General features: G+C 36.2%; 1 protein-coding gene across 3 annotated transcripts; it reads left to right on the top strand.

The window, feature by feature from the left end:
- The first annotated feature begins 584 nt into the window (after window positions 1-584).
- LOC122088100 (ABC transporter G family member 31-like) lies at window positions 585-23,129 on the top strand. Of its 3 annotated transcripts, XM_042657263.1 has the most exons (24): window positions 585-920; window positions 2,166-2,286; window positions 2,401-2,489; window positions 3,221-3,305; window positions 6,127-6,289; window positions 6,795-6,871; window positions 6,972-7,116; window positions 8,088-8,389; window positions 8,482-8,763; window positions 9,601-9,917; window positions 10,005-10,165; window positions 10,252-10,355; window positions 10,531-10,687; window positions 10,851-10,910; window positions 11,040-11,176; window positions 11,259-11,591; window positions 11,678-11,968; window positions 12,074-12,157; window positions 15,823-15,956; window positions 16,089-16,316; window positions 21,030-21,201; window positions 21,285-21,372; window positions 22,279-22,445; window positions 22,536-23,129. In XM_042657263.1, the coding sequence occupies exons 1-24, from the start codon at window positions 610-612 to the stop codon at window positions 22,800-22,802; spliced, it is 4,275 nt and encodes a 1,424-aa protein (XP_042513197.1). In that variant the 5' UTR covers window positions 585-609; the 3' UTR covers window positions 22,803-23,129. The 3 variants fall into 3 exon arrangements, with proteins under 3 accessions (XP_042513197.1, XP_042513188.1, XP_042513205.1); XM_042657254.1 differs by having other exon boundaries at window positions 9,601-10,165; XM_042657271.1 differs by lacking the exons at window positions 21,030-21,201; window positions 21,285-21,372; window positions 22,279-22,445; window positions 22,536-23,129 and adding an exon at window positions 16,514-17,048 and having other exon boundaries at window positions 9,601-10,165.
- Window positions 23,130-24,949: the final 1,820 nt, after the last annotated feature.

Below are 24,949 nucleotides of genomic sequence, written 5' to 3'. Positions count from 1 at the left end.
CTGGATCAGCCCGCATCGACTTAAATTAGATTAATTTACCCTTATTTTATTTAAAATTTTTTTTAAACCTTTTTACCCTTACTCTATACACCGATACAGGATCACCCAAACACCGGCTAACACCGATCCAATCCAATCTGAACCAATTCCTTCAAACCATGGTTTCAAGTATAGGTTTTGTGTCGGCCGTATCAGATTGATATCGTCTGAAACCAATCTCCAATCCTGACCAATCTGGATCGGTCCGTATCGTTTCAAAGGTAAAATAGTAAAAATTAGTAGGGGTAAAACCATCCAATACCCACCGATCCAATCCGGATTGGTATCAGATCGGTATCGGCAAATACCGATACCGTCCCCTAATCCATGCTAGTAACTCCTATCACCCAAACCTTCCTAACCCAATACCATTCTTGTTTAGATACAGAGTCCTCAATAGCTCAATCTCCCTAGTTTGTTCAAATTCTGTTACACATCAATAAATATCAAAGAAGCTCAAACCCATACGTGTCTGAAATCCAAATCTCCCTCTCTCTCTTCCTCTCCCTCTCTCTCTCTCTCTATATATATATATATAAACAAACCAAGAACTGAACACTAGTAGCAGTCATGGCGGCTTCTAATGGAAGCGAGTACTTGGAGATAAGAACAGACGATGGAAGCAGAAGAGAATCCTTTGTAGAGGAAGAAGAGGAAGAACTCCTATGGGCTGCTATAGAGAGGTTACCATCTCAGAAACGTAGGAACTTGGCTCTTCTGAAACGTCCAACTTCCAACGATCCAGATAAGGAGTTGACAGAGATGATAGATGTTCGTAAACTTGATCATAAGGGTCGTGAACTTCTTGTCCAGAAAGCTCTTGCTACGGATGATCAAGATAATAGTGAGCTCTTGTCTGCAATCAAGAAACGACTCGATAGGTATTGATGATATTGATGATATGATCGATTTGAATTATTTAATTACCTTAATTTGTTGTTTCCTTATTTATAATTTAAGAGTTTCAGTAGTAGATGAGTCTCTGCACCAAGAGAAGAAGTTGGAAGAGTTGCTAAGAACTCTCCTAAGTTTACGTGATTTTTCTCAAAGAGTTACATTCTCCGGACTCTTCGCCTTCTTCATGGGAATTAGATTTGATTAATAGAAGAAAGCTTTTTGGGCCTGGTTGGGCTTATGCCCAATATTTCATGGGTTTCTGGGCTGGATTAGAGTTGAATAGTAGTTTTGTTATGGGGAAGTGTTTCCTGGGATTAAGATCCTCTCCCGAACCCGAGAGGTATTAGTGAGGGACTGGGGGCTCTCTCTCTCCCTCTCCTCATTTGCACCTCACCAGCATTCCTGGTGTTGGTGAGGTTCTAAATTCATGTTTTCTGTGGGGGAATACTTTCTGTGTACATTTGCAAGAGTCAATGAGAGAGCATGAAGAAGCATCCATTAAGACGTCATTCTGTTTCACGGAGGTGGGTTAGTCATTTCATCTCGCCAGCTGTTTAGGCATAGGGGCACATTCCCCAGCAGAAACTATTCTCCCAAAATTAAGATCGTGGCTCTACAAGAAGAAAAAGCACTTTGCAGGTCCCAATATATGAGAACTACATGATGTCCAAAATGTCCAAAATGAAGCCTCCTATCCATGGAAAGGAAGGGAACTTAAAATAAAAACTTTTGTAATCATTACTCTGTGTGATTATATGAACTACTTAAATTTTTTAGCATACTTAGTAATGATACATTTTACATGTAATTTTTAGTTTACATTTTATAACAAATAGTTGAAGGGAAATATGGAATGATTTAAAGCTAATGATATAGTCACATGGGTAAATGATTACGAAAGTTTCTTTTTAAGTTTGAAAATTTAGCTTCTTTTTCATTTAATGCAAGACCTCTAATGTCGGCATTGCTCCTTGCAACCCTGAAATGATTCTCGGAATTGTGCTTCTTGGAGACATCCTAAAATAATACTGATTTTTTTTGGATGAAAAATAGAAAGGAACAATTTTGAATAACAGAAGGAACAAACTCCTCATAGAAGAAATTAATTTGAAGGTTCAATTAAATGTTAATTTCTTGAGAATCTTTGCAAATCTTTTATATTCTCTGTCAAGGATATTTAAAAAAAAAAAAAAAATCGAAATTAAAATTTAAATGATGTGAAAATACAGTGCAGGATTGATGGTTCCAGATGTAGAAGTGAAGTTTAAGAACCTATGCATCACAGCTGATGTTCAAATAGGCAGGAGAGCATTGCCTACCTTATTGAATTACTCCAGAGATGTGATAGAGGTAACACAATTACAATTTTAATTACATCTTTCCATTTTTCACCAAAGAGTTTACAGATTTGTCTTCTTCAAATTCTGTCTTTAAGTTCTCAAGGAAGTTTGGTTCTAAATGCAGCAAATACTAACCAGTTTGAAGATCTTTCACCCCAAAAGGCATTCACTTAAGATCTTGGATAATGTCAGTGGTATTGTGAGACCAGGAAGGTAAATAGATAAGCTTCTTTCGATTATTTCTGTTTTTGAATTTTATTTCCCTATTGTAACTTGTAATTGTTTTTCCTTTCTACATGAATGGATGTGAAAATGTATCTCTGAATCACAACTTGATTTCTTAGACAACTTAATTTTTCAAAATAAAATGCCTAGAATAATAAGTGTGGGTCTGGAAGATTCAATTTCACTTTCTGTCCGATTTCGCGTCTGCCTAGTCCCTCGCTAGCCACCCCCCTTCCAACTCTAGAGGACCTAAATCTGGGTTTGATTCCTCAAGTTCCAGTTTTATGGTCTGAACCAACCATATATTAAGAAGGTTTACCCTTCTTTTTTTTTTTTTGGGGGGGGGAGAAGAGATAGGCCTTTTCTATTTAGTATATTTTTCTGTAGACAATAATACATTTTTTTAAGTGAAAAGGTACCCCAAAAAAAGAAAAAAAAGTTACATGATCTTTGGTTGAATCCACATGCTTTGCAGCGAGTGGTGAGGTGCGGTGAGCATCAAATGACTAAGAGCATTTGAACACGCACCCCAAAAGCTCCCACCACCCGATGCGCATTACACCAATGTAGTGGTTGTAGACTATTTTCATAATCTTTGATTACAATAAGTTTCTCTTCTATGACTTTTGTAGTTATAAACGCAGAAAGAATTGCCTTGGTAATTGACCAATAATCAATAGAGTTTTATTTGATTTATTTTCTTCTATTATGATTTGTAGGATGACCCTGCTTTTGGGACCACCTGGCTCAGGAAAATCTTCCTTACTTTTAGCTCTTGCAGGGAAACTCGACCCAAGCTTAAAGGTTTGTACATTTCTATCTTAAAAAAAAAAAGAAGCATAGGCCTCTCTCTCTATTGATTAATGCATATTTAATGTCGAAAATTTCTAAAGATATTCATCTTTCATCCCTATGCTAACCTTTTCCATATTATTCTAAATTACTGCAGTTTGGGTAAAATTTCTTATTATTACATGAATATTATCTTCATAGTCAGAATCTAGGATTCCTCCTATAACCATTAATCCTCTTGCTGCCATGCTGGATTTTGTTTCTAGTTTTATTCCATATTTTTCTGAAATAGAATATCTAACTTGGGCATCTATTATTGTTATATCACTAGGTAATAATTATTAATTTTAGCCATATTAGAAAATTCTAATAGTATTAAGAAAGCTATAGAAAAACTAGAAAAGATAGAAATAATCCAAGACAAAAACCCTTTAAGATATTGGGAAAAAGATAAACCAATCATGAAAATAGAAATTATAAATCAAAATTTAAAAATAAATTCAGGAGTACCAAAATATCATCCTATAGATTCAGAACAATTTAAATTACATATTAAAGAATTATTAGAATTAAAATTAATAAGAAAATCCAATAGTCCACATAGATCTGCAGCAATGATAGTTATGAAAGAAAGTGAAAAAAGAAGAGGAAAAAGCCGAATGGTAATAAATTATAAAAGACTAAATGATAATTCTGAGCTTGTTTTTGCCATAAGAATCTTCTCATATTCTTCTTTCTTCTTGATTGACTCTTCCATCTTTTGAATCCTGTCAAGGAGGCTTTCATATGCCGGTGGTGTTGGGATGCTTGTTGTATCAGATCTTTCTTCTTGTATTTTCGCTGCTAATTGATGATGATATCTTTGTTCAGATTCTTTGATAGATTGAAGTTCTATTTTAAGCTGAGACTCATTCTTTTGTATCTCTGCAATTCTTGAACTTGTTGTATCGCATTGGTCACATTTGATCAATGCTTCTTTGAAGCTTGTTGAATCCCTGACCTTAGATACTGGGAATCTAAGGGCCGGTGTTATAAAGAAGTTAGGTCCTAGATTACGTCTAGCATAATCTAGTGCTTCTTCTAATTTATGGAATCCCTTGAACCATGGGTGCTTGGGATAATTCTTCAATTGTTGTAACACTTCTGTCCATCTATCATATACTCCGGGGTTATGTCCTTCAATAAGAACATAATAAAAGTCAATTGTTTGTTGTTTTGTTAATTCTTCATAGTTTTCTATAACATTTTCTTCGGAAACCATATCACTATTTTCTTTGTTTATTTTACACTGTCCTGGTATTTTACAAGGGCATTCTTCAAATAATAATTTATCATTTTTAGGTTTTAAATATGGTGGATAAGTTGGTGTTTGTGTTATATTTTTGAATATTATAATGCTGTGTTTATTAACATATAATCCTCCTGATTGTGCTAATATAAATCCTAATCCTAATAACATATCCCAAGGACATTTCCATATACAATAATACAAATACACTTTTTTTTTTTTTGGGTGAAAATACATATATATCACTTCATCATACTTTTAAATGATTATATTGACATATATTTGAAAATCCCCCAAGTTCCAGTTTTCTCATTACCTAAATTTTCTTTTTACATTTTTATTATTTTCTGTTACTTTAATTTTAGGATTTAGTTTATTAGAGGAGGTTAAATATGTTGCCAATTTCTCTGGAACTACCGGCTCAACTAATAGAAGGAATGGGATGAAAGGGGCATATGAGTCTTTCCAAGGGGATGAGGAGAAAGATACAGAAAGATCTGAGTATATTGACGGTAGTGATAGACATACCTAATCTTTTTCCTCAGTTTTCCTTCAACCAACCAAAGGTGATTTGACCTTGTGATTAAATTCAGTGTAAAATATGAACATCATCATCAATTTCTATTTCTATTATTTGAGATCGAAAATACCCAAAATACCCTTCCCTAATCTAATTAGAGGGTCAAATTTTATGGTTGAAGATATTCTCTCTTCACTCAGTGGTGGGCTCCGCTCCTTGATAAGGAACCCTCTCCCATTTATAAATTATTAGTTGAAAAAATTATCTTTTCCGTTTCTTGATGGCATGGCGAGGGGTGCAATCACTGTCGTATTCCTGATTACAGTGTTGAGAGAACGGTAATAACAGACCAACGTTTTTTTGAATTGTCTCCAGCACCCGTTAGCAGTGAGGAGAGAAAGGACACACAAAACTAGAGAGAGAGAGAGAGAGAGAGAGAGAGAACCCTCACTGGTACCTAATCCCCAAGAAAGTGGTCAGTTCATTCTTACGATGGGGAGTTATATAATCATATGCGAGGGTTATGTGAGTATATATGGACAGTCATGCACACCATACATGTACTGTAAAATGAGTTGATAATTGAGTCATACATCTTGTCTGCCCTGAAAATGTCTACTTTAGCTTTGATTGTGGTTTAGTTTTGTTACTTTATGGGTTAGTATTTAGCAATCCCTCAACATTTTGGGGGTTCAATCTTCTTGCTCAGGATCAAAGGACTGGAACCTCCACTGATTTGAACTCTGAACTATAACTCCATTAATAGAGTTGGAAAATTGTATATATCCTTTCTCTCTCTTCTGTTATTTAAGCCTCTAATATAGTTTGTTCTGCATTTGAGCATAAAAGAAGGGTTTTTTTTAATCTATGACTTTTCATCTTCTCTTTGCTTATTCTGAACACATTTGGGGATGCCTTTTACCATAAAATTAAATAAGAAAAATTTTTTTTTAATCAGTTTTGTGTATATAGGACTTCTGCTTTTTGTACTACATTTTGATATTGATTCAGCTCTTCGTTTTCAGAAAACTGGGAATATTACATACAATGGACATGAGCTTGATGAGTTTTGTGTGCAGAGGACTTCTGCATATATTAGTCAAACAGATACTCATATAGCTGAGCTAACAGTACGAGAGACATTAGATTTTGCTGCAAGATGTCAGGGTGCTGGCCAAGAATTTGCAGGTTTGCGTCTCCAGGAGGTTTATCTGTTGTTAATTTTCTAAGAAATGGTATCACAATGATGCCTCACCATTTATTAGGATCTTTGGCGAATAGAATCATCGATTTGTTGATTGCTTAACTTCAGGTTTCTCAGTGTTTGAGAGCATATCCTGACAAAAATTGCTGCTGATGCGGAAGAAGCAGAAAAAAATCAATTGCTTCACTTGATTAACTTTGCCCTAATTGGTGTTTAGAATTCTCTTGTTCTTATTTTGTGACTGCTGAATGATTGAATCTACCTGCATTTGAGAGCCAAGCTCTCGCAAGCAGTTAGACAATGAGCGAAAACTTAAAATTTGTGGCTGGCTTTTGTTTTTTGTGGTTTTACATCAACTTTTTTATGCTTGGATCACAGGGAAGAGAAATAAAGAATATTGGGATTTCGGTTACCAGTTGATCTTGCTTTGAAGCTTTAAGGTTAATTTCCTGAAAATTATTCTATGATAAATCTGTCTGATAATTGCAGGATATTTAAAAGACCTGGACAAACTGGAGAAGGAAAATAACATACAACCAAGTACAAAAATTGATGCATATATGAAGGTTTTCATCCAAACCAAGACAACAAAATGCTCATTTAACTTTTCTGTTTATTTGTTTGGTTTATCATCTTGTCTTTTCTGAAATAAACTGAACTGCACAGGCATCATCTGTCAGTGGCAAGAAGCATAGTCTTTCAACAGATTACATCTTGAAAGTTCTAGGTCTTGATATCTGTGCAGAAACATTAGTGGGTAATGATATGCTCAGAGGTGTTTCAGGTGGTCAGAGAAAGCGAGTCACTACTGGTAACAGAATTATCCTTTTCATTATTGATATCAACCTATTGGTTTTTTTTCTATTATTACTTATGGTTTCTCTCTATTTGTTCCCTTTTTATTTTTGGTGAAAAATTCCCTCGTTGCCTATATCCCCACCCACCAAAAAAATGGGAAAATCATTATAGTATCTAATCAAAGTCAAGTTAACTGAAGAAACAAGACCCCTCAATGTGTTGATTGCCATGGCCAGCAGGCCCACAGCTTCGGCTATTAGGCCTTCAACTTCATCAGTTTGGGGGAGTTTTTCCAAGGGAGGAGGGGCTGGTGATCAATCGAAGGAGGTTTTAGATGGAAGTACTGCAACCTCGAACAGTGATCTTGTTGAGAGAGGGGGTGGTGTTCTTTTTGAGGGAATGGTTGGTGCTTCTTTGGGTGGAGATGGTGGTTCTGATCTTCCTCCTTTGTTGTCATGATCAAAGAAGACATGCCTGCCCAAGAGACTCCTTTTGCTTTTTTCTACCCCCATCATTACCAGCCCCAACAACCTCACAACCAGAAACCCTATCACAAGATGCAAAACTGCCCCTTCCTCCAATAGTCTACCGCCCCGGGGAACCCTCCAAGAACCACCATCTCCACCCAAAGAAGCACCAACCATTCCCTCAAAAAGAACATCGCCCCTTCTCTCAACAGAATCACCATTTGAGGTTGCAGTACTTCCATTTTAAACCACCTTCGATTGTCAACACCTCCATCACCAGCCCCTAATGCTATGGCAGTATTTTTCAAGCTTCTTTTTTACCTTCCTGCAATTGTGGTTTTAATTTTATTTCGAAATGATTGTTGTGCCAAGGAAAAAACATATTCCTGCCTTTCTAGTCTTACAAATCATCCATTTTGATGTCCTCATTTCAGCTTCCTCGTTCATCCGAAGGTGTGAACTTGGAAGTTAATTTGGTCCTGTGAATATTTTATTAAGTGTTGTTTTCCATATTCAGGTGAAATGGTTGTTGGGCCAAGAAAAACCATTTTCATGGATGAAATATCTACTGGTCTTGATAGCTCAACGACATATCAAATTGTAAAATGCACTGGAAACTTTGTTCACCAAATGGGGGGCACTGTCTTGATGTCTCTTCTTCAGCCTGCACCTGAGACGTTTGATTTGTTTGATGACCTAATACTGTTAACTGAAGGACATATTGTCTATCAAGGACCTCGAGCAGAAGTAGTAAGGTTCTTTGAATCATTAGGCTTTAAACTTCCACCTCGTAAGGGGATCGCAGATTTTCTTCAAGAGGTATTTTTATTTAAGGTTGTTTTAGTTTGTGTTTTTTTTTTTTTTTTGCCCACATCAATTTCTTGCATGAGTTAAATTTGTTGCGTTTTAAGGTTACCTCCAGAAAGGATCAAGCACAATATTGGGCCAATTCTGCAAAACCATATGTGTTTCTTCCTGGTTCAAAGATTGCAGATGCATTCAGTGACTCTGAATTTGGACATTCTTTGCACTCCACTCTTGAAGTTCCATATGATAAAACCAAGAATCTTCCTTCAGCTCTTGCCAAGACAAAGTTTGCTATATCAAAATGGGAACTCTTCAAAGCGTGTTTTGCACGAGAAGTTTTGCTGATTCGTAGGAACAGCTTCCTTTATATTTTCAGAACATGCCAAGTATGCTCTACTCTCCATCTTATGCTTCTCTAGCTTACAAGTTTACACAATTCAACTAAATTCTGGGTTAACTTGAAATGAAATTCATTTTGTTTAGACTTTATCTAGTTGCAAAATATCTTTTTTATTATTTATTATTTTTCAGATTTGTTAATATTTGTCCAGTTGAATTAATCTCTCTCTCATCTTTATTTCTCGCTTTGTATCCCTTACATTAGTTTGTCTTCTCCTATTCAAGGAGAAACATTAGATAACGCAGATACTATACGTTTATGCTACTAGGGGTGTAATGTCCTTAATTTTTTCTTTATAGCTGATAAAAAATTCTTCTAGAATTACTTCTTCTCGCTTCAAATTCAAAATCATCCCTTCTTCTCCTTGCTTCAAATTCAAAATTATCCCTTCTTGTTGAACACTGTTTTTTTTATTGATCCACATCAATATTTCTCAATCTATATAAAAAACTTATAATCTTTTGATAGTTATTCTTGGACTCCTTTATTACATGGGTCCTATGAATGATAAAACATGCTACACAATACATTAGTGAAGATATATCAAATTGTGAATTTTTGTGATGAAATACTCATTCTAAATAGGTTTCTAACTTTCAAACGTGTTGGTGAAACAACAGTATGATTTATTCTCTGAATACATAAGGCTCTAATCAAAAGTTTTATCCATACAAAAGCTAATGCATTGTTGATTTGCTGTAGGCATTTGCATTTTTTTAGAGTTATCTACTTATTCAGAGGAAATGGAACTTATTGCTTCGTCTAGCATAAGTTTTCCTTATTGGAACTTCTCTGAGAGTAATGACTGGAATATACTTTTCAGGTTGCATTTGTTGGATTCATAACGTGCACAATGTTTCTACGAACAAGAATACATCCTACAAACGAGGCAAATGGGAATCTCTATCTTTCTTGCTTGTTTTACGGACTGGTGCATATGATGTTTAATGGATTTACTGAGTTACCAATTACTATAAGCAGACTCCCAATCTTTTATAAGCAAAGAGATAATTCCTTTCATCCTGCTTGGGCATGGTCCATTCCTAGTTGGCTTTTGCGTGTGCCTTATTCCGTCATCGAAGCCATTGTATGGTCTTGTGTTGTATATTATACAGTTGGATTTGCCCCTAGCGCTGGGAGGTACCTTTTATTACCAGCTTTACCATTTTCTATTTATTTCCTCCTTCAGTGTCGTTGTACTTATCAGCTCCTTTTAACTGTTTCTAGGTTTTTCCGCTTCATGTTCCTACTATTTTCAGTACACCAAATGGCACTGGGCCTGTTCCGGATGATGGGTACTCTTGCACGAGATATGGTCATTGCCAATACATTTGGATCTGCAGCCTTACTAGTTATACTTTTGTTGGGTGGATTTATCATACCAAAAGGTTGATCTAATTATTTTGTTTAGACAAGTTTAATGGTAATATGTGATAAGCTTTTTATATAATGATTTTGTGGTTTGTGTCTTTAGCAATGATCAAGCCATGGTGGGTGTGGATGTTTTATTTATCACCACTGCAATATGCACAACGTGCGATTTCAGTTAATGAATTTACAGCCACAAGATGGATGGAGGTTTGCTCTTTAGGGACTTTTGATATGTTCGTCGAACATGGTCTTTGTTGCTTCATAGTTTTTCATGTCTATTTGGACTCAATCAATGATGAATATGTCTCTTGATTTTTGAATACCCTATATTCTGAAAAGCATTGCATCTGATGTAGTTGTTCATATACTCTTTCTTTGACAGAGATCTATGCATGGAAACAATTCTGTCGGGTTCTATGTTCTCCAATCACATGATCTACCAAATAATGCTTACTGGTATTGGATTGGAGGTGGTGTTTTATTGTTGTATGCGCTGGTCTTCAATGTTGGGCTAACACTTGCTCTGGCTTACCTCAACCGTAAGTCTGCAAAGACTTGGTGAATTTATAGATCAAATTGTATCTTGGCTGACATTTTCTATGTTTGACCTGCACTTGTAACTTCTCTCTCTCTCTCTCTCTCTCTCTCTCTCTCTCTCTCTAATACATTACATTTCTAAACGATCATTGGTGTTTTCCACAGCTCTTAGAAAGCCACAGACAGTGATTCCACTTGATTCTATGGAACAGAATTCTGATTGTGGTCAGTGCTTGTCCTTTGAAATTCTTGTCAACAGCATATCTGTTGTCTTGTATTAGATACTGCTACTGTAACTTTTAATTCAGAAGATTTTCCCCCTATATTTTTCTCACCCTAATGCTCACCTCACAGATGTAGTAAGAAGTCAGGAGTCCGACCTGATACACATATCTACTCAAAATAAATCAGCAAAGAAGGGAATGATTCTTCCATTTCAGCCATTATCAATGACCTTTCATCACATCAACTACTTTGTTGACATGCCGAAAGTAATTTTTTTCAAGGATTATTGGTTCACTTCTATTTCTAACGAAATACATTTAACAAACCTTTCTTTGAGTATGATAATAGGAAATGACTGCAAAGGGGATTTCAGAAAAGAAGCTACAACTCTTGTCTGAAGTGAGTGGAGTATTCTCACCTGGCGTTCTTACTGCATTAGTTGGTTCAAGCGGAGCTGGAAAAACCACTCTAATGGATGTGCTTGCTGGTAGAAAGACTGGTGGGTATATAGAAGGGGAGATTAGGATATCGGGTCATGCAAAAGTGCAAGGCACTTTTTCCCGAATCTCAGGATATGTCGAACAATCTGATATCCATTCTCCTCAAGTTACAGTCGAAGAGTCATTATTGTTCTCTTCAAGTCTCCGCCTTTCAATGGAGATCAGCAAAGAAAGTAAACGAGTTAGTATCTGTATATAGATTTGTGATTAAATTAGCATCTTGTACTTCTTGTGTGGGAAATAATCCATTATTTCCATATACTGTAGGAATTTGTTGAACAAGTAATGGCATTAGTAGAGCTTGATACTCTAAGGCATGCTTTGGTTGGTTTGCCTGGAAATAGTGGTTTGTCAACTGAACAGAGAAAACGCCTGACAATAGCAGTGGAGCTTGTTGCAAATCCTTCCATTATTTTTATGGATGAACCCACATCAGGATTGGATGCAAGGGCAGCAGCCATTGTGATGCGTACTGTTCGTAATACTGTTGATACTGGTAGAACAGTGGTTTGCACAATACATCAACCAAGTATTGATATATTTGAAGCATTTGATGAGGTGAGTATAAGCATATCTCTTAATTAATGTCCCAAAAATGTCATTGTATTATAATTACTAATATGAATTCTCATAGAGTTTACTGTCCTTGTGTATATGGTGTAGTTACTTCTTATGAAACGTGGGGGCCAAGTTATCTATGGTGGGAAGCTTGGTAAGAACTCACAAATTATGATTGATTACTTCCAGGTATAACTTAATTCTGTAATTTTTTACTTTTATGTTCCACCTACTGTCTTTCCTGCAATAATCCCTACATAAATGAGATTAATCAAACTAAAGTTGGTACATTGTAGTTTTCTTGTTAGCTCCCAGGAGTGAAACTAGACCTGAGTAACCATTACTTGATTGCTGGGTATGAAAAAAGCCTAATAAAGAACTCACCTAGGTGCTATTGGAGGAGAGATGTGTAATGTTTTACCATAAGCGCGTGTGTTTTGTGGTATCCAGGGGCTCTTATCATGAGTTATGTGTGATGAGATGACAGAGCATGCATGGATTGGCACACCCAATTAACCAAGGGAAAATCTGACCCTTCCTACAAGGCTTTTGTGGAACACATAAGAGGCCAGATATCTGAGTGAGATGCATGTTTAACAGCCCAAACAGTTGAAATTTCCTAGCAATTCAGCATTTGCATACTCTGAGGATATATTTGGAATACTTACATAGTTAAATAATAACCACAGTAATACAACTTTAGTGCCAAGCAGATATAAACTCTTGCAGATAATTATATTATTACTTATGAAAAGAAAATAACCAAAAATTTTTCTAGAATTATTATTAGTTGTTGGATCAAGGCAACCCAAGAGGGGATGAATTGGGTATGGACAATTAAAAATTCAATCTACCCAAAAACTTGAAGACCCAAGGAAGAGAAGATGCAAGCAAAGTGAGTGAAAAAAAAAAATGAATTGTGGGGGGGGGGGGAAGAGAGTAATTCAAAGTGGTTTGGCCAATGCCTATATGCACAACCGAGAGGCATCCTCTTGGGCTTCCCACTAGTTGTGATCAAACACAATCAACCAACAAAATTGCTTTTATAGGTTCAGCAACAACCCAAGTGTTTTAGGCTCACACTCAAACCTAGTGGTTTCCCTAGACTCACCATTAACAACCCTTTACAACTTTATAAAGATAAAAAAAAAAGGCTAAAAAGCCAAATATACAAAGCTAAAGCACAAAAGAATAAGAAGTAGATATGAAATATGGAGAATACTTGATGATTCTCAAATAAAGGGCACTTTAGACACTATAAATGGTATTCAATTGAAGGCACAATGGTAGTTGAAATGGCTCATTAATTGTATATTGATAATACTCAAATATGGCCCAAAAAACAAGTTGAGAATCGTCTCTACTGAGCATTTTTTTGCCCAACTAACGAGCTGGTAATTAGTGACCATTACTGCTCTAGCTGTTTTATAGCCAGTGAACAGTGAACCGGAGCTCATTGGGGAGCCGGTACATCAGTCGGTGAACAGCTGGTTGCTGTCCTGCAGCTGGTTGACCAAACTGGTAGCTCAATGTGCTCTTGGGAGGTTTTCAACCGGTTGGTATAGGCGATCCGGTTGATTGGCCGGTTACCACTGGAGCTCTTGTGAAGAATTAAGCCGGTTGTCAACTGGTGAGCCAGTTGATTAGCCAGTTTCTGATCAGGTAGAATTCAGATATTTAATTTTTGACAACTCATTTTCAAATACAACTTAAATGTGTTCTAAGTAAAAAATACCCAGTTTTGGTCATGTTGCTTCCCGTGGCTGGTTTACTAAAAATTGTAAGTATTGGTTTGCCAATTAGGTAAAAGGTGGACTTTCTGGCCAAAGGTGTTTAAAATGCCCGAAGTGGAGAATCACGTTACATGTGTGCAATGAATTACACATATACAAATTTAAGTACAATTCCTAAACACAAGGAATCAAATACACTTGATGTAGTCTCTTGTTGAATGAATCCATTGAAGCTCTTGACTCGCTATTGACCCATTTGATGTATTTGGACTTGATCCAATTTTGGTGTTGATGAAATCTTCAAAGACTTGAGCAGGTGCTCTTGTTGTAGACTAATTGTAATGACACCACCAAGTCAAGGATTGGGCTTATAGAAGTGTATGAACACTTCAAGCCATAGGGGGTGGGCTTGCACAAGGGCTTATGGTAATCAAATTGATGCCACTTGCTGCCACACAAATAACACAATGGAAGGCCAAGATCACAAAGTGACTTAACGAATCAACAAGCCATTGCTTCAAACAACCTGCACACTTACACATATTGCTTAGAAATAGAAGATTAAATAAGCTTTTTCCCTAGAAGGAACACTGTTAATTATCACAAAAACATATTAATATAACCCATGACTCAACAGTAGTATTTTAGGTGAAGTGTATCCGGAAGCGTTGATCAGGTTGTTCTACCATTGTATACATAGGTTGTCTTCTGAATTAGCCACATCTCTGATTTAGAGGTCCATATCAATTACATGGCCCACTATATATTGGATTCTGTCTCTTGTATTTTCAGCGGTCCATAAATTTTTGAGATAGTTGACTTCTTAAAAATTTCAACCTTTTTTTCTGAGGCATGCAAAAGTCCAATCAGGCTGAACTTGATGCATTAGTGGAAGACAGCACAAGGTATCCTTACATTTTGAGCATAAGCCGAACAGTCAAATGACATAAATACCCTTATGACAAGGAATTTATTATTATTATTTTCCTTGTCCTGTGGGTATATCTGTCACTAGGTCGTTCGGTTTATTATTATTATTACCTTGAAAGCTATGTAAAGCTGATAAATATTGGTTAAAGAATATATAAAAAGAAAAAAAGGTTTAAGATATTCTCCTAAATGATAAAATCAGGTTTGAGGTGCTCATGAACCACCATAGAATGCACACTTGAATTTTCCTGAATTTTCTCATTTAAAAATAGTCTTTCATTTCCCTTGTTTCCAAAAATTTCCTTCCATTACTTGGGACAAATTGCTTTTCAAAGTGGATAAACAAATGCAAGGTCGTAATAGATGCAAAAGTTAATGTGGGAGATTTCATAAGAACTTAGTACTTACTTCTCATTGTGGGCAAACAATTTTGGAAATGAGGGAAATGAAAGACTTTCTAAATGAAAAACATATTTTAAAAATTCAGGAAATTATTTGTTTTCCTTTCATGTTGGTAGAAAATACAATGGAAATTAATTAATAAGTGCTTATGAAATTTCCCACATTAACCCTTGCATCTTTACCACCTTGCATTTGTTTATTCACTTTGAAAAGCATTTTGTCACAAGTAGTGGAAGGACAATTTTGGAAACAAGGGGTATTTTAATGCTTTTGACCACCATGCCTTAAACATTGTTTCTTCCAAGGGGACAATTATTGTACAGGACAAAGGGAGTATTATTAATGCAAAGATGCCTTTTGAATTTACTGTGAATTTCTTCAAACTGTTCAGGGTGCTTTCCTAGTTCCATGTGGAAACTTGTTGAGCATGAAACACAACTGTAGGTTTAGGCAGGGTTTTTGTTTTGTCTTGTAGATATATTGATAGTGTTTCAATCCTGATGTTGTTTTGTAGAAGTATACATCAGTGTTTCCCCTGAATATTTTCCCTTTCAGCAGTAAATTCTTCTTGTGATAATTACATGCTTCACGGTTCGAATTAAAACCTTATTCTGGATTGGTTTTACAAGATCCAGCTTCCAACCTTTTGTTGGCTTACTAGAAGTATCTGATCTATACAATTTTTAAGAACCGCATTTTCAATTCTGGATGTGGAAGAATTTAATAGAATGACTTATAATTTCTGTTGCTTTGAATGATCATCTCATCAATGTTTCTTTCTTTGCATAGAAAATTAGTGGAATTTATCCAATTACCACTGGCTACAATCCAGCAACTTGGATGCTTGAGATCACTACACCTGCTGCTGAACAGAGAATCGGTCAAGATTTTGCACACATATACAGGAACTCTGATAAATACAGGTGCAAATCAATGATGCCTGATTTCTTAGAGCAAACAAGATGTAGTTTATATTTCCCTCAGCTATTAACTTATACCTATACTTATGATATTTCTCACTTTGCAATCTAATTCTATCAATTCAATCACTCTAGGGAACTGGAAGCTTTGATTGAGAGTTTGAGCAACCCACCTATCGGTTCTGAGCCCCTGAAGTTTTCTTCAACATATGCGCAAGATAGTATTTCTCAATTTGGGATATGTTTATGGAAGCAAAATCTTGTGTATTGGAGAAGTCCCCAATACAATGCCATGCGTTTATTCTTTACAACACTTGCTGCATTAATATTTGGCTCAATATTTTGGGATGTTGGTTCAAAAAGGTAATATTTTTTTTTTCTCATTTAGCCCTGATGTTGAGTTGTATAATGAATTGTTGCATTGAAATAATATTTTCTATAATTATAGTTGTCAATGGTTTCTTGTAACTTTGGAATACTATTCTCATTTTTTTGCTTCATTTATTTATAGTGAAGATTCATAGTGAAAATTATCCATTTATATTACCTTTATTTAACAGTTCAAGCTTTCACGATAAGCAGTAATGAATATGGTATTAGAGCAGGGAGGTCAAGTGCAAAAACGGGGTGTCCTGATACTTCTTCCCCCTCGGTGCCATTGGAGCACGCGGTGTATCACGTGCAAAGACCAACAATGACAGGCCTGCATGTGCGCAGGGTGGGGGTGTTGATGTATAAATTTACGTTGCCCTTGCGTAACAGTTCGAGCTTTAAGGATAATCAGTCTTTGATGAAGTATGAACAAGCGTGCATCTTTCCATAAACTCAAATCCCACATCTTAAAATCAATGATGTCTGAGTTGTGCATCTTTCCATAAACTCAAATCCACATCTTGAAATCTCCAATTTGTTAAAGGATATGGTAGGCAGATCCTTGTCTACAGGATGCCCTGTTGAATCATAACTACAAGTGGCAATACCTAAATTGAAGTAAATTGGACCAAAGAAGTGTGATAGCAGTACTGGTGATTGAAAAAGAATATGAATATGGAAGATGAACAAAAATTGAGTAAAGGGAAAGGAGATGCAGACTTACCATAAAGGTCTGAGAAGTTTACTTTGCAGTATCAAATTGGGAAAAAAATTACATTAAAAAAAAAAATCTACTATTCACCTTACACTAAACTTGTGGAACTTTCTATTATTGTTCTAGGGTTTCTATTAGACCTGTAGGATAATAAATCAGAGCAAACAAGGACAAATTGGAACTCTTCGGATTCCCATTTGTGGCTGGGGGAAAAAGAAAAGGCAACAACACTAGACAAATGGAGAAAATAGGTTTGAAAATAACTGAAACTAACACCATAATTTATTACTCTGTATCAAAAGCCTTCCAGGTTTATGGTGAAAATTACAGGTGGTCCATTGTCAAAAACTCAAAGTTGAAATTTTAACCCCATTATAACCTTAAAGCATTTGGTTAACAATCTTTTTTATCCACTCACTGGGTCATTGCAGAAATCTATATGACATATTGGTGGACTCAGAAAACCTCCATTATTGAAATTTCATGTGATCCAGTGGTTGGATGAGATGATAGTACTCATTGTTTATCTTACTTAAGCTACCCTGAGTTAACAGTCCTGTGCTTCTTTTTGTCTTTGTTAAACCATGCTTTTCTAGGTCAAATTCTAATAGTTTTCTCCAATGGTTGTATCATATATTATTCTTTTTATTCTTGAACATGTGCAGAGTATATTTTTTTTCTCTGCATCCTTCAGCAGCCTTTGATGCGATATGCTTCTATAATCTTTCTATCAAAACTGATGACTTCTTGTCTTGGTTTTATTATTTGTAGAAGTGCCACACTGATGAAATCCTTTACTTTGAGTAGTATATGATGTACTAGATTTCTTCACTTTGCCTTTGCGGGGATGATTTGCTCCAAATTCTTCTCTTTCTATTTTCTTTTTCTTTTTCTAGTTTATTTTCTCAGTTCTTTTTTTTTTTTTGGGGGGGGGGTGTGAATAAACATTTCAAAACCCAAAGAGGAAGAAGATACAAAGGGCCCCCTAAAAATGGGGAGAAGAAAAAAAATAAAGAACAAACAATACAAACAAAGCAAAGCCCAATCCTCAGGGGGAAAAAGGCAGAGGGATGCAGAATGGAGAGAGGCGAACCACAAGACACAACAATGTGCCTAATTCTTTGGGAAATCAATTAGAGGTGACCTAAGATAGCTTGCTTATGACTTCAAAGGAGATGGAGTCCCAAATTTTCTGAAAAGATTTGGAATTGGAGGACCATCTCCTGAGGTTACACTACATCCAAATATGATTAATAGTGGCACCAAAGGCCAGCCTTCCCACCTCATCATATGGAGAATTACCAGCAAGGGACATATTCACCCAAATCCATTCCTTTGCAAAAGGAAGGATCCTTTGACTCCTTAGCCAGGAACCTTTTCCAAATGGAAAAGGAGAAGGCGCAAGCAAAAAAGCAGCAATCATGTCTTCAGATGCATTCCAGTAGAGGCTGTAGGAAGGAGAGACTGAAATATGGAAATGAGAGGAAAAAATACTGCATTGGGAGGCAGTTGGAGAGGGCCCACAAAACAGTGAAATTGTGACCAGGGATATGACTCACTCTTGAACCAAATAAGCTTGTGCCAAGGGCACAAGGGGCCATGAGATCTGATGAAGTCACAAGCCACTTAGGAGTTGAAAAGGCCCGAAGAAGAAGTCGATCAAACCACATAGTCTCCCCTACGTTGTGGTCTTTTGGTGATGGAGGGCAAGGCACAGATGATAACATGGGAGTGGGGGATGTGGGTTAGTTGGGGGGGGGGCAATTTCTCTGGCTAATGATGTTGGCAACCATCGACTACATTGAAAGGTGTGAGAATAACATGAACTAATAATCAACAACCATTCCACAGAGAAGAAGAAGAAGAGGGAGAAGAGACTGCTGAGAAAACTAGCAATGGGTAGTCTCATCAGTCTCCCCCCAAATATATTTATGTACTAAGTCCAATTACAAGCATACAAGGAATGTAATTCCTTGTCCAACGAGAAGAATAAAAATAAGAGTTCAAACTTTACAGGAAACCACAATCTAAAACCTAATTAGGAAAGAAAGAAACTAAAGAATAAAACCACCCGGCCATATCTATGGCAAAGCCACAAGAGTGGCATTCCCCCTATCGTGGTACACATGGTAAGCCTTTGTACCCCCATGGTACAAAGGGTCCATTCCTTATTCTTAAAACTCCTCAAGCTAGAGCATGCAGGTCACCCATGCTCAGCTTGAACAACATTTTCTGAAACCAGGACCAAACAAAGTCTCAATAAATGGATCACCAAGATGATCAACAAAAGAGACAAAAGGAGTAACAAGCAACTTATTCATGATGGCATCTCTAAAAAAATGACGATCAATTTCAATGTGCTTGGTTCTCTCATAAAACATTTGATTTTTGGCAATGTAGATGGCTACTTGATTATCACAAAACATCTTTGTGGGTTGAGTGAATGGAAAACATAACTCTTCAGATAATGACTTCAACCACATCAACTCGGCTGCAATATGGGCCATAGCTCGATACTTAGCCTTTGCACTGGACCTAGCCACTATTGTTTTGCTTCTCCAAGTGACTAGATTACCACTCACAAATGTGCAATATCCCGTGGTTGAAAGTCTGGCATCATCAGCACCAGCCTAATGGATGCCTAGGAAACCAAGGTAGACGCCTAGGCAACCAAGGAAAAAAAAGGCAGGCCAAGACACCTCGGCAAACAAGGTGGGAGCCTTCCATGCATCAATTAAGGCACAAGACGCCTAGTGCACTAAAAGGCACTTGTCGCCCACCTAGGCAATGCCTTGATAATTGTTGCCTATGCACCATCTTGATAACTATCATTAATGCTAATCAGATGTCAGATAAATAATTTTTTATTTTCCTAGCACGCCTAGTTTCAATGCTAAAGACATCGTATAGCATGTTTGCATTGGAAATGTAACCCAACGTCACCACATGTTGTGTGACCTTAGCAAAACCAAATTGTCATCAAGAATAGGGTAGTTATACTATCCATCTTTTCTACGGTAAGCAGCACAGTTTATTTTTTATTCAGTCAGTGTCTGTAACCTAATTTTTGTTTTCTTGAAGTACGTTGGTCATTGGAAGGGCTTTAGCAGTCTTATCAATTTAGGAAAATTTTATTGAAGTAGATAAATGATTCTTTGTCTGGTGTGTCAAGGTTTTTTTAATGCAAAGACAGTGAATATTTCTATTTGATGAAGAAAGGATATTTCAGGAGAGAATTGGCCATGGCCTGCATTCATGAAAACCTTTTTCTTGCAGTAAAACCTTGCTGCTTCTGCTCTAATGCTTATATTTCAGTTCTGTATTGTCTAATCCAAAGCTGACTAGCATAGATAATACCTTTAAATAATCCATAATTTTCTTGATTCATTATCTATTTCGATACTATTCTTGAATTTTGAGTTAGTTCTTGCCTTTTATTAATAGTTTATTTATCTGTTTGCCAGAACGCACTTAAGAATTGCGTTCTAGTCTTGGTTTCAATATTACTTCTCCAATTTGATAGAAATTTTCATAAACTTATACGAATTTTATTGCTTATTATATTCTTTAAATTACTAATGGATTTCTCTTCTGAATTCAGAGACCCTTTTCTCTTGGTGTTGCATTTCAAATTTCAATTCTTTTGTTTACATTTTAGAGCCTTTCACATTTCCCCCTGCTCAATCTTTCATCTAAACCTGGGATCTCTTTACCTCCCTAATTCTTCCATTTAAACCTCCTTATTTTCACCTTGATATTAAGGCAACCCTTACCTCACATGTTCTAAATGTTTCAATCATCACTCTTAACATTTTCCTTTTCTGTTTGTATCATTAATTCCTATAGCTTACATCCTCCACAACTGACAGGAACATAGGCTGTTAAATGTATCTTGCATCAAACAGTGTCTGAGCATGAACTTTTTCCTTATTGCAACATGGTGCTATGTTTTGAAACTGATTGAGAAGCATCTCCTAAATCTTTTGTAGGGACACAACAGAGAACATTTTTATGGTTATGGGTGCTCTTTATGCGTCATGCTTGTTTCTTGGAGTCAATAATTCTGTTACAGTGCAGCCAATTATTTCTGTTGAGAGGACAGTCTTCTATAGAGAGAGAGCAGCTGGAATGTACTCTCCATTTCCTTATGCGGCTGCCCAAGTAAGACTTAGGAGTGTTGGTTATTGAATAAGCACTGTTCTTGTTGAGTGAACTAATCAATATATTACTTTTCTTGTCAGCAGGGTCTTATAGAGATTCCATACATTGCCGTGCAAACAATATTATTTGGTTTCATCACATATTTTATGATTAATTTTGAAAGAACAATAGGTAATGTTAACACCTATCTTTCTATGGCTTTTTTAATCTATGGTATTGGAAGCTAACTTTAATTTATTTGATTGGCTTTAGTCTGTAACTGAAGGTAGATCTAAACAGTGATGCTACATCTGCTTAAGAAATGAGATCCATTAGATGTCACATTTATTCACAAGTATATATATATATATATTATAGAGAGAGAGAGAGAGAGAGAGAGAGAGGAGAATATTTCCTCAATATATGTCACAAACCAGTTAAAAAGAGCCATGACCCAGCTTGAATGATTTGACCATTCAGAAACTCATCGGTTGGTCATGTGGATCTCTTTCTTCTTCTTCCCCCGCCCCCCCTTTTTTTTCTTAGCTTTATAAGTTACTGTTGTATCTTGTACTGCTTTTCTTGTATAAACTAAGCCACATCTAGGATTCATTTTCTGCTCTGTTTTCCATTGCGATGTTTTCTAAAATAGCTAGCTTATTACTAATTTTGCAGAAACATGGCCAACATAGAAGTGCAAAGAAATACTTTTTTAGAAAGAATAAGCTCTAACAAGGGGCTACCGGTTGCCTTAAAACATTTGCACATGTGATCCCTTATATGTTCACATAAAATTCTTTAATACTTTTTTAGAAAGAATAAGCTATAACAGGGGGCTACCAGTTGCCTTAAAACATTTGCACATGCAACCCTTATATGTTCACATAAAATTCTTAAGAATCCATGCCAATTGTGAGTTAATGTTCAATGAATTCACCCAAAGAACCATTAATTGAATAGATTTTCTTTTATTCCAGTGCTTAATTATGTTGCTTGACTATTTAGCCAATTGTTTTGAAACTTAATTATGTTTACTGACCATTTAGCTGATTTGTTTTTAAATACAATGGTTTAACATGAATGGATTCTGATATGCAGTAAAGTTTCTGCTCTACCTTCTGTTCATGTTCCTCACATTTACCTACTTTACGTTCTACGGGGTTATGGCGGTTGGTCTCACACCTAATCAGCATTTAGCAGCTGTCATTTCTTCAGCATTCTACTCATTGTGGAACCTCCTTTCAGGTTTTATTGTCCCAAAACCTGTAAGTAATCTACTATTCTTAAGCCTTAATCACCAAAGCCAAATGTTATTATATCATATATCTTCTTACCTCTTTTTCTGCTTTTAACAGAACATCCCAGGATGGTGGATTTGGTTTTACTATATTTGTCCAGTGGCATGGACCCTAAGGGGTATCATAACCTCTCAGCTAGGTGACGTGGAGACTCAGATTGTTGGGCCTGAATTCGAGGGATCTGTCAAAGAGTATATCAATGCCAGTCTTGGCTATGGGCCAGGAATGATCGGTGTTTCTGTAGCAGTGCTCATTGCCTTCATTATCTTCTTCTTCAGTGTCTATGCATTCTCCATTAAGGTTCTCAACTTCCAAAAAAGATGAGGATGCACAGATTTGTGGACTCTTCTATCAAGGAAATGACATGGCCTGGTGGTGAATATACAAGGAAAGACCAACAACAGTGATGATGGTGATAAAGAATAGTACTGGCAATATATATTTTATCACCGAAGATATTGTTTTCGTGTTTTATTTGTAATTGGAATGGCATACCCAAAAGTAGGGGTGTAAAGGGGTGTTCTAATTAGTAGTGGGGCCCATTAGAAAAATATTTTAATATTTATTTAATAGTTGTTGTTATAGGTATCTTGTGGGGTTCCTTAGCTGCTAGAGTTTTTTCTTGAGTAAAGTCCTATTAAATTTAGTTTCTGTTTGGTGGGTTTAATAGTTTAGCAAGTTAAAAATCCTAAAAGTATTTTCTAAAGCTAGTTTAGTTATTCAATGATAGGAGGATTCTTTCTTTCTTTTTTTTTTTTTTTTTTTTTAATTATTCATATCTTCAAATAAATGTATATGTATGGAATATAGAATTTAGAATTTGGATTTAAATTGTGTAATCGGGAAGGATTCCTCTCTCTCTCTCTCTCTCTCTCTCTCTCTCTCTCTCCTTTTTCTGTTTTCTTCACTTTTATGGTACTGCTCATGGTACTATGCAGTCCCCCCCTTTCCGGTAATTGCACCTCTGTTCTCCCTGCTATAAATCTGCTTTCTTCCTTAGGCAGCGTCTCCTTCTTTTCTTCATCCCAGCAAGCTTCTCAGCCCTTGTTTTGTCTGGAAAATAGCCTAAACCAGGGCCTGCGTTGCAGCCAAGAGATTTGTTAAGGTTGGCTGGCTGCATCACTGCTGTCTATTTTTACTAACTGTATCAGACACCAAGAAAAAATGTCAATATGGTGAGGGAAAATTGGAGTTTCATTGGCTTTACAGTTTATTGTATGACACGATCGTGTGATTCTTTTACTATTGAAAAATCCATGCAGTCCATAGAATTTTCTTTGCATTTTCATACGTGTCAGATTTTACTCTTTCATTTGTCTCAACAAATGTCTCTTGAGCTGCAGGCCAAATCCTCCAGAGAGTGCTGGAAGACTTGGTCAGAAAGAGGCAAGAGGCTGGTATTGTTGTGACTCACAAGTAGCAGCAAAGAGTATAAATGACAATATGAGGAGGTGGCCATGGTGGGCTCTCTATGAGCTTTAGTAAGATTAAGAGGATTTCTTCCTTTTTCTTTGATCATTTTTTTTTTTTTTTACAAAAGTGTATATTGAACCAAATGGGCAACTGATTTTTGTTCCAGGTATTTTGATTATGTACATCAAGATATTTTTGTACAGATTATCTGCTTGAGGCATCCAATTGTTTTTAGTTGAGGATGCCAGGTTGTAGATATCTTAGGTTTTAGGTTGTTAACTCTTCTCTTGATTTAATTTCTTCCCTGCTAAAAAGGAGGGGATAATCTCTTGAGTTTAGCAACATACAAATTGCGAGACAATTGCAGAACCATATCATCCAAAGAAGATGACTGAACTCCTAGTTGTAGAGTGATATGGGATCTCCATAGTTCAAACACTATTCCTAGGATAGAACAATGTAATAGCATTTGGATCACTCAATTCGGACGTACAAAGTTTGCAAGGAAAAATAAAGAAGGAAAATAGAACCACAAAAAAATAAAAAAATTGGATCGGACTGAGTATTATCATAGTGATTGGGATCCAGATCAGCCTGCGCCTGTCACCCGCACTAGCCAGTGCTGGGGTGATTTCAGCAAATGGTTTGACTTTGACCCCACTTTCATCTCTTATTTTAATAATATTTTAGGAGAAAAGAACTTTACTCACTTGCGTGTCTCTACGTTAAGATACAGGTGGGTATAAAAAGATCACACTACCGCAGTGCAGATACCTCTGTGTGGCCTCACTTTGGCATAAATGCTAGCATCTGACCCACACAAGTAGACAGAATGATCTTGCCTAATATTTTATTACCATATATGTGGTCACGGATTTGGGTTACTCTAGCATGTCTTTCATCTTTCTTTTTAGGGAAATTTACCACTAGAGAAACACCCTCTCAGTCTCTATTAGAGAATATACCTCAATAACTGCTGGTGTAACCTTTTTTTTTTTTTTTATTACCTCTTTATATTATTGTCAAAAACTATTTAATATAAGGGTAAAAAAAAAAAA

This window comes from Macadamia integrifolia, chromosome 2, assembly GCF_013358625.1.
Source record: "Macadamia integrifolia cultivar HAES 741 chromosome 2, SCU_Mint_v3, whole genome shotgun sequence".
In the NCBI taxonomy this organism is placed as follows: Eukaryota; Viridiplantae; Streptophyta; class Magnoliopsida; order Proteales; family Proteaceae; genus Macadamia; species Macadamia integrifolia.
This window is presented reverse-complemented; position numbering and strand designations above follow the sequence as displayed.

Excerpts from the sequence above, each read along its gene's own strand:
- LOC122088100 (XM_042657254.1), top strand. The coding sequence starts at position 610 with ATGGCGGCTTCTAATGGAAGCGAGTACTTGGAGATAAGAACAGACGAT. Across the intron at positions 10,166-10,251 it reads TGGATTTATCATACCAAAAG|CAATGATCAAGCCATGGTGG; the intron begins GTTGATCTAATT and ends TTGTGTCTTTAG. Across the intron at positions 11,969-12,073 it reads TATTTGAAGCATTTGATGAG|TTACTTCTTATGAAACGTGG; the intron begins GTGAGTATAAGC and ends TATATGGTGTAG.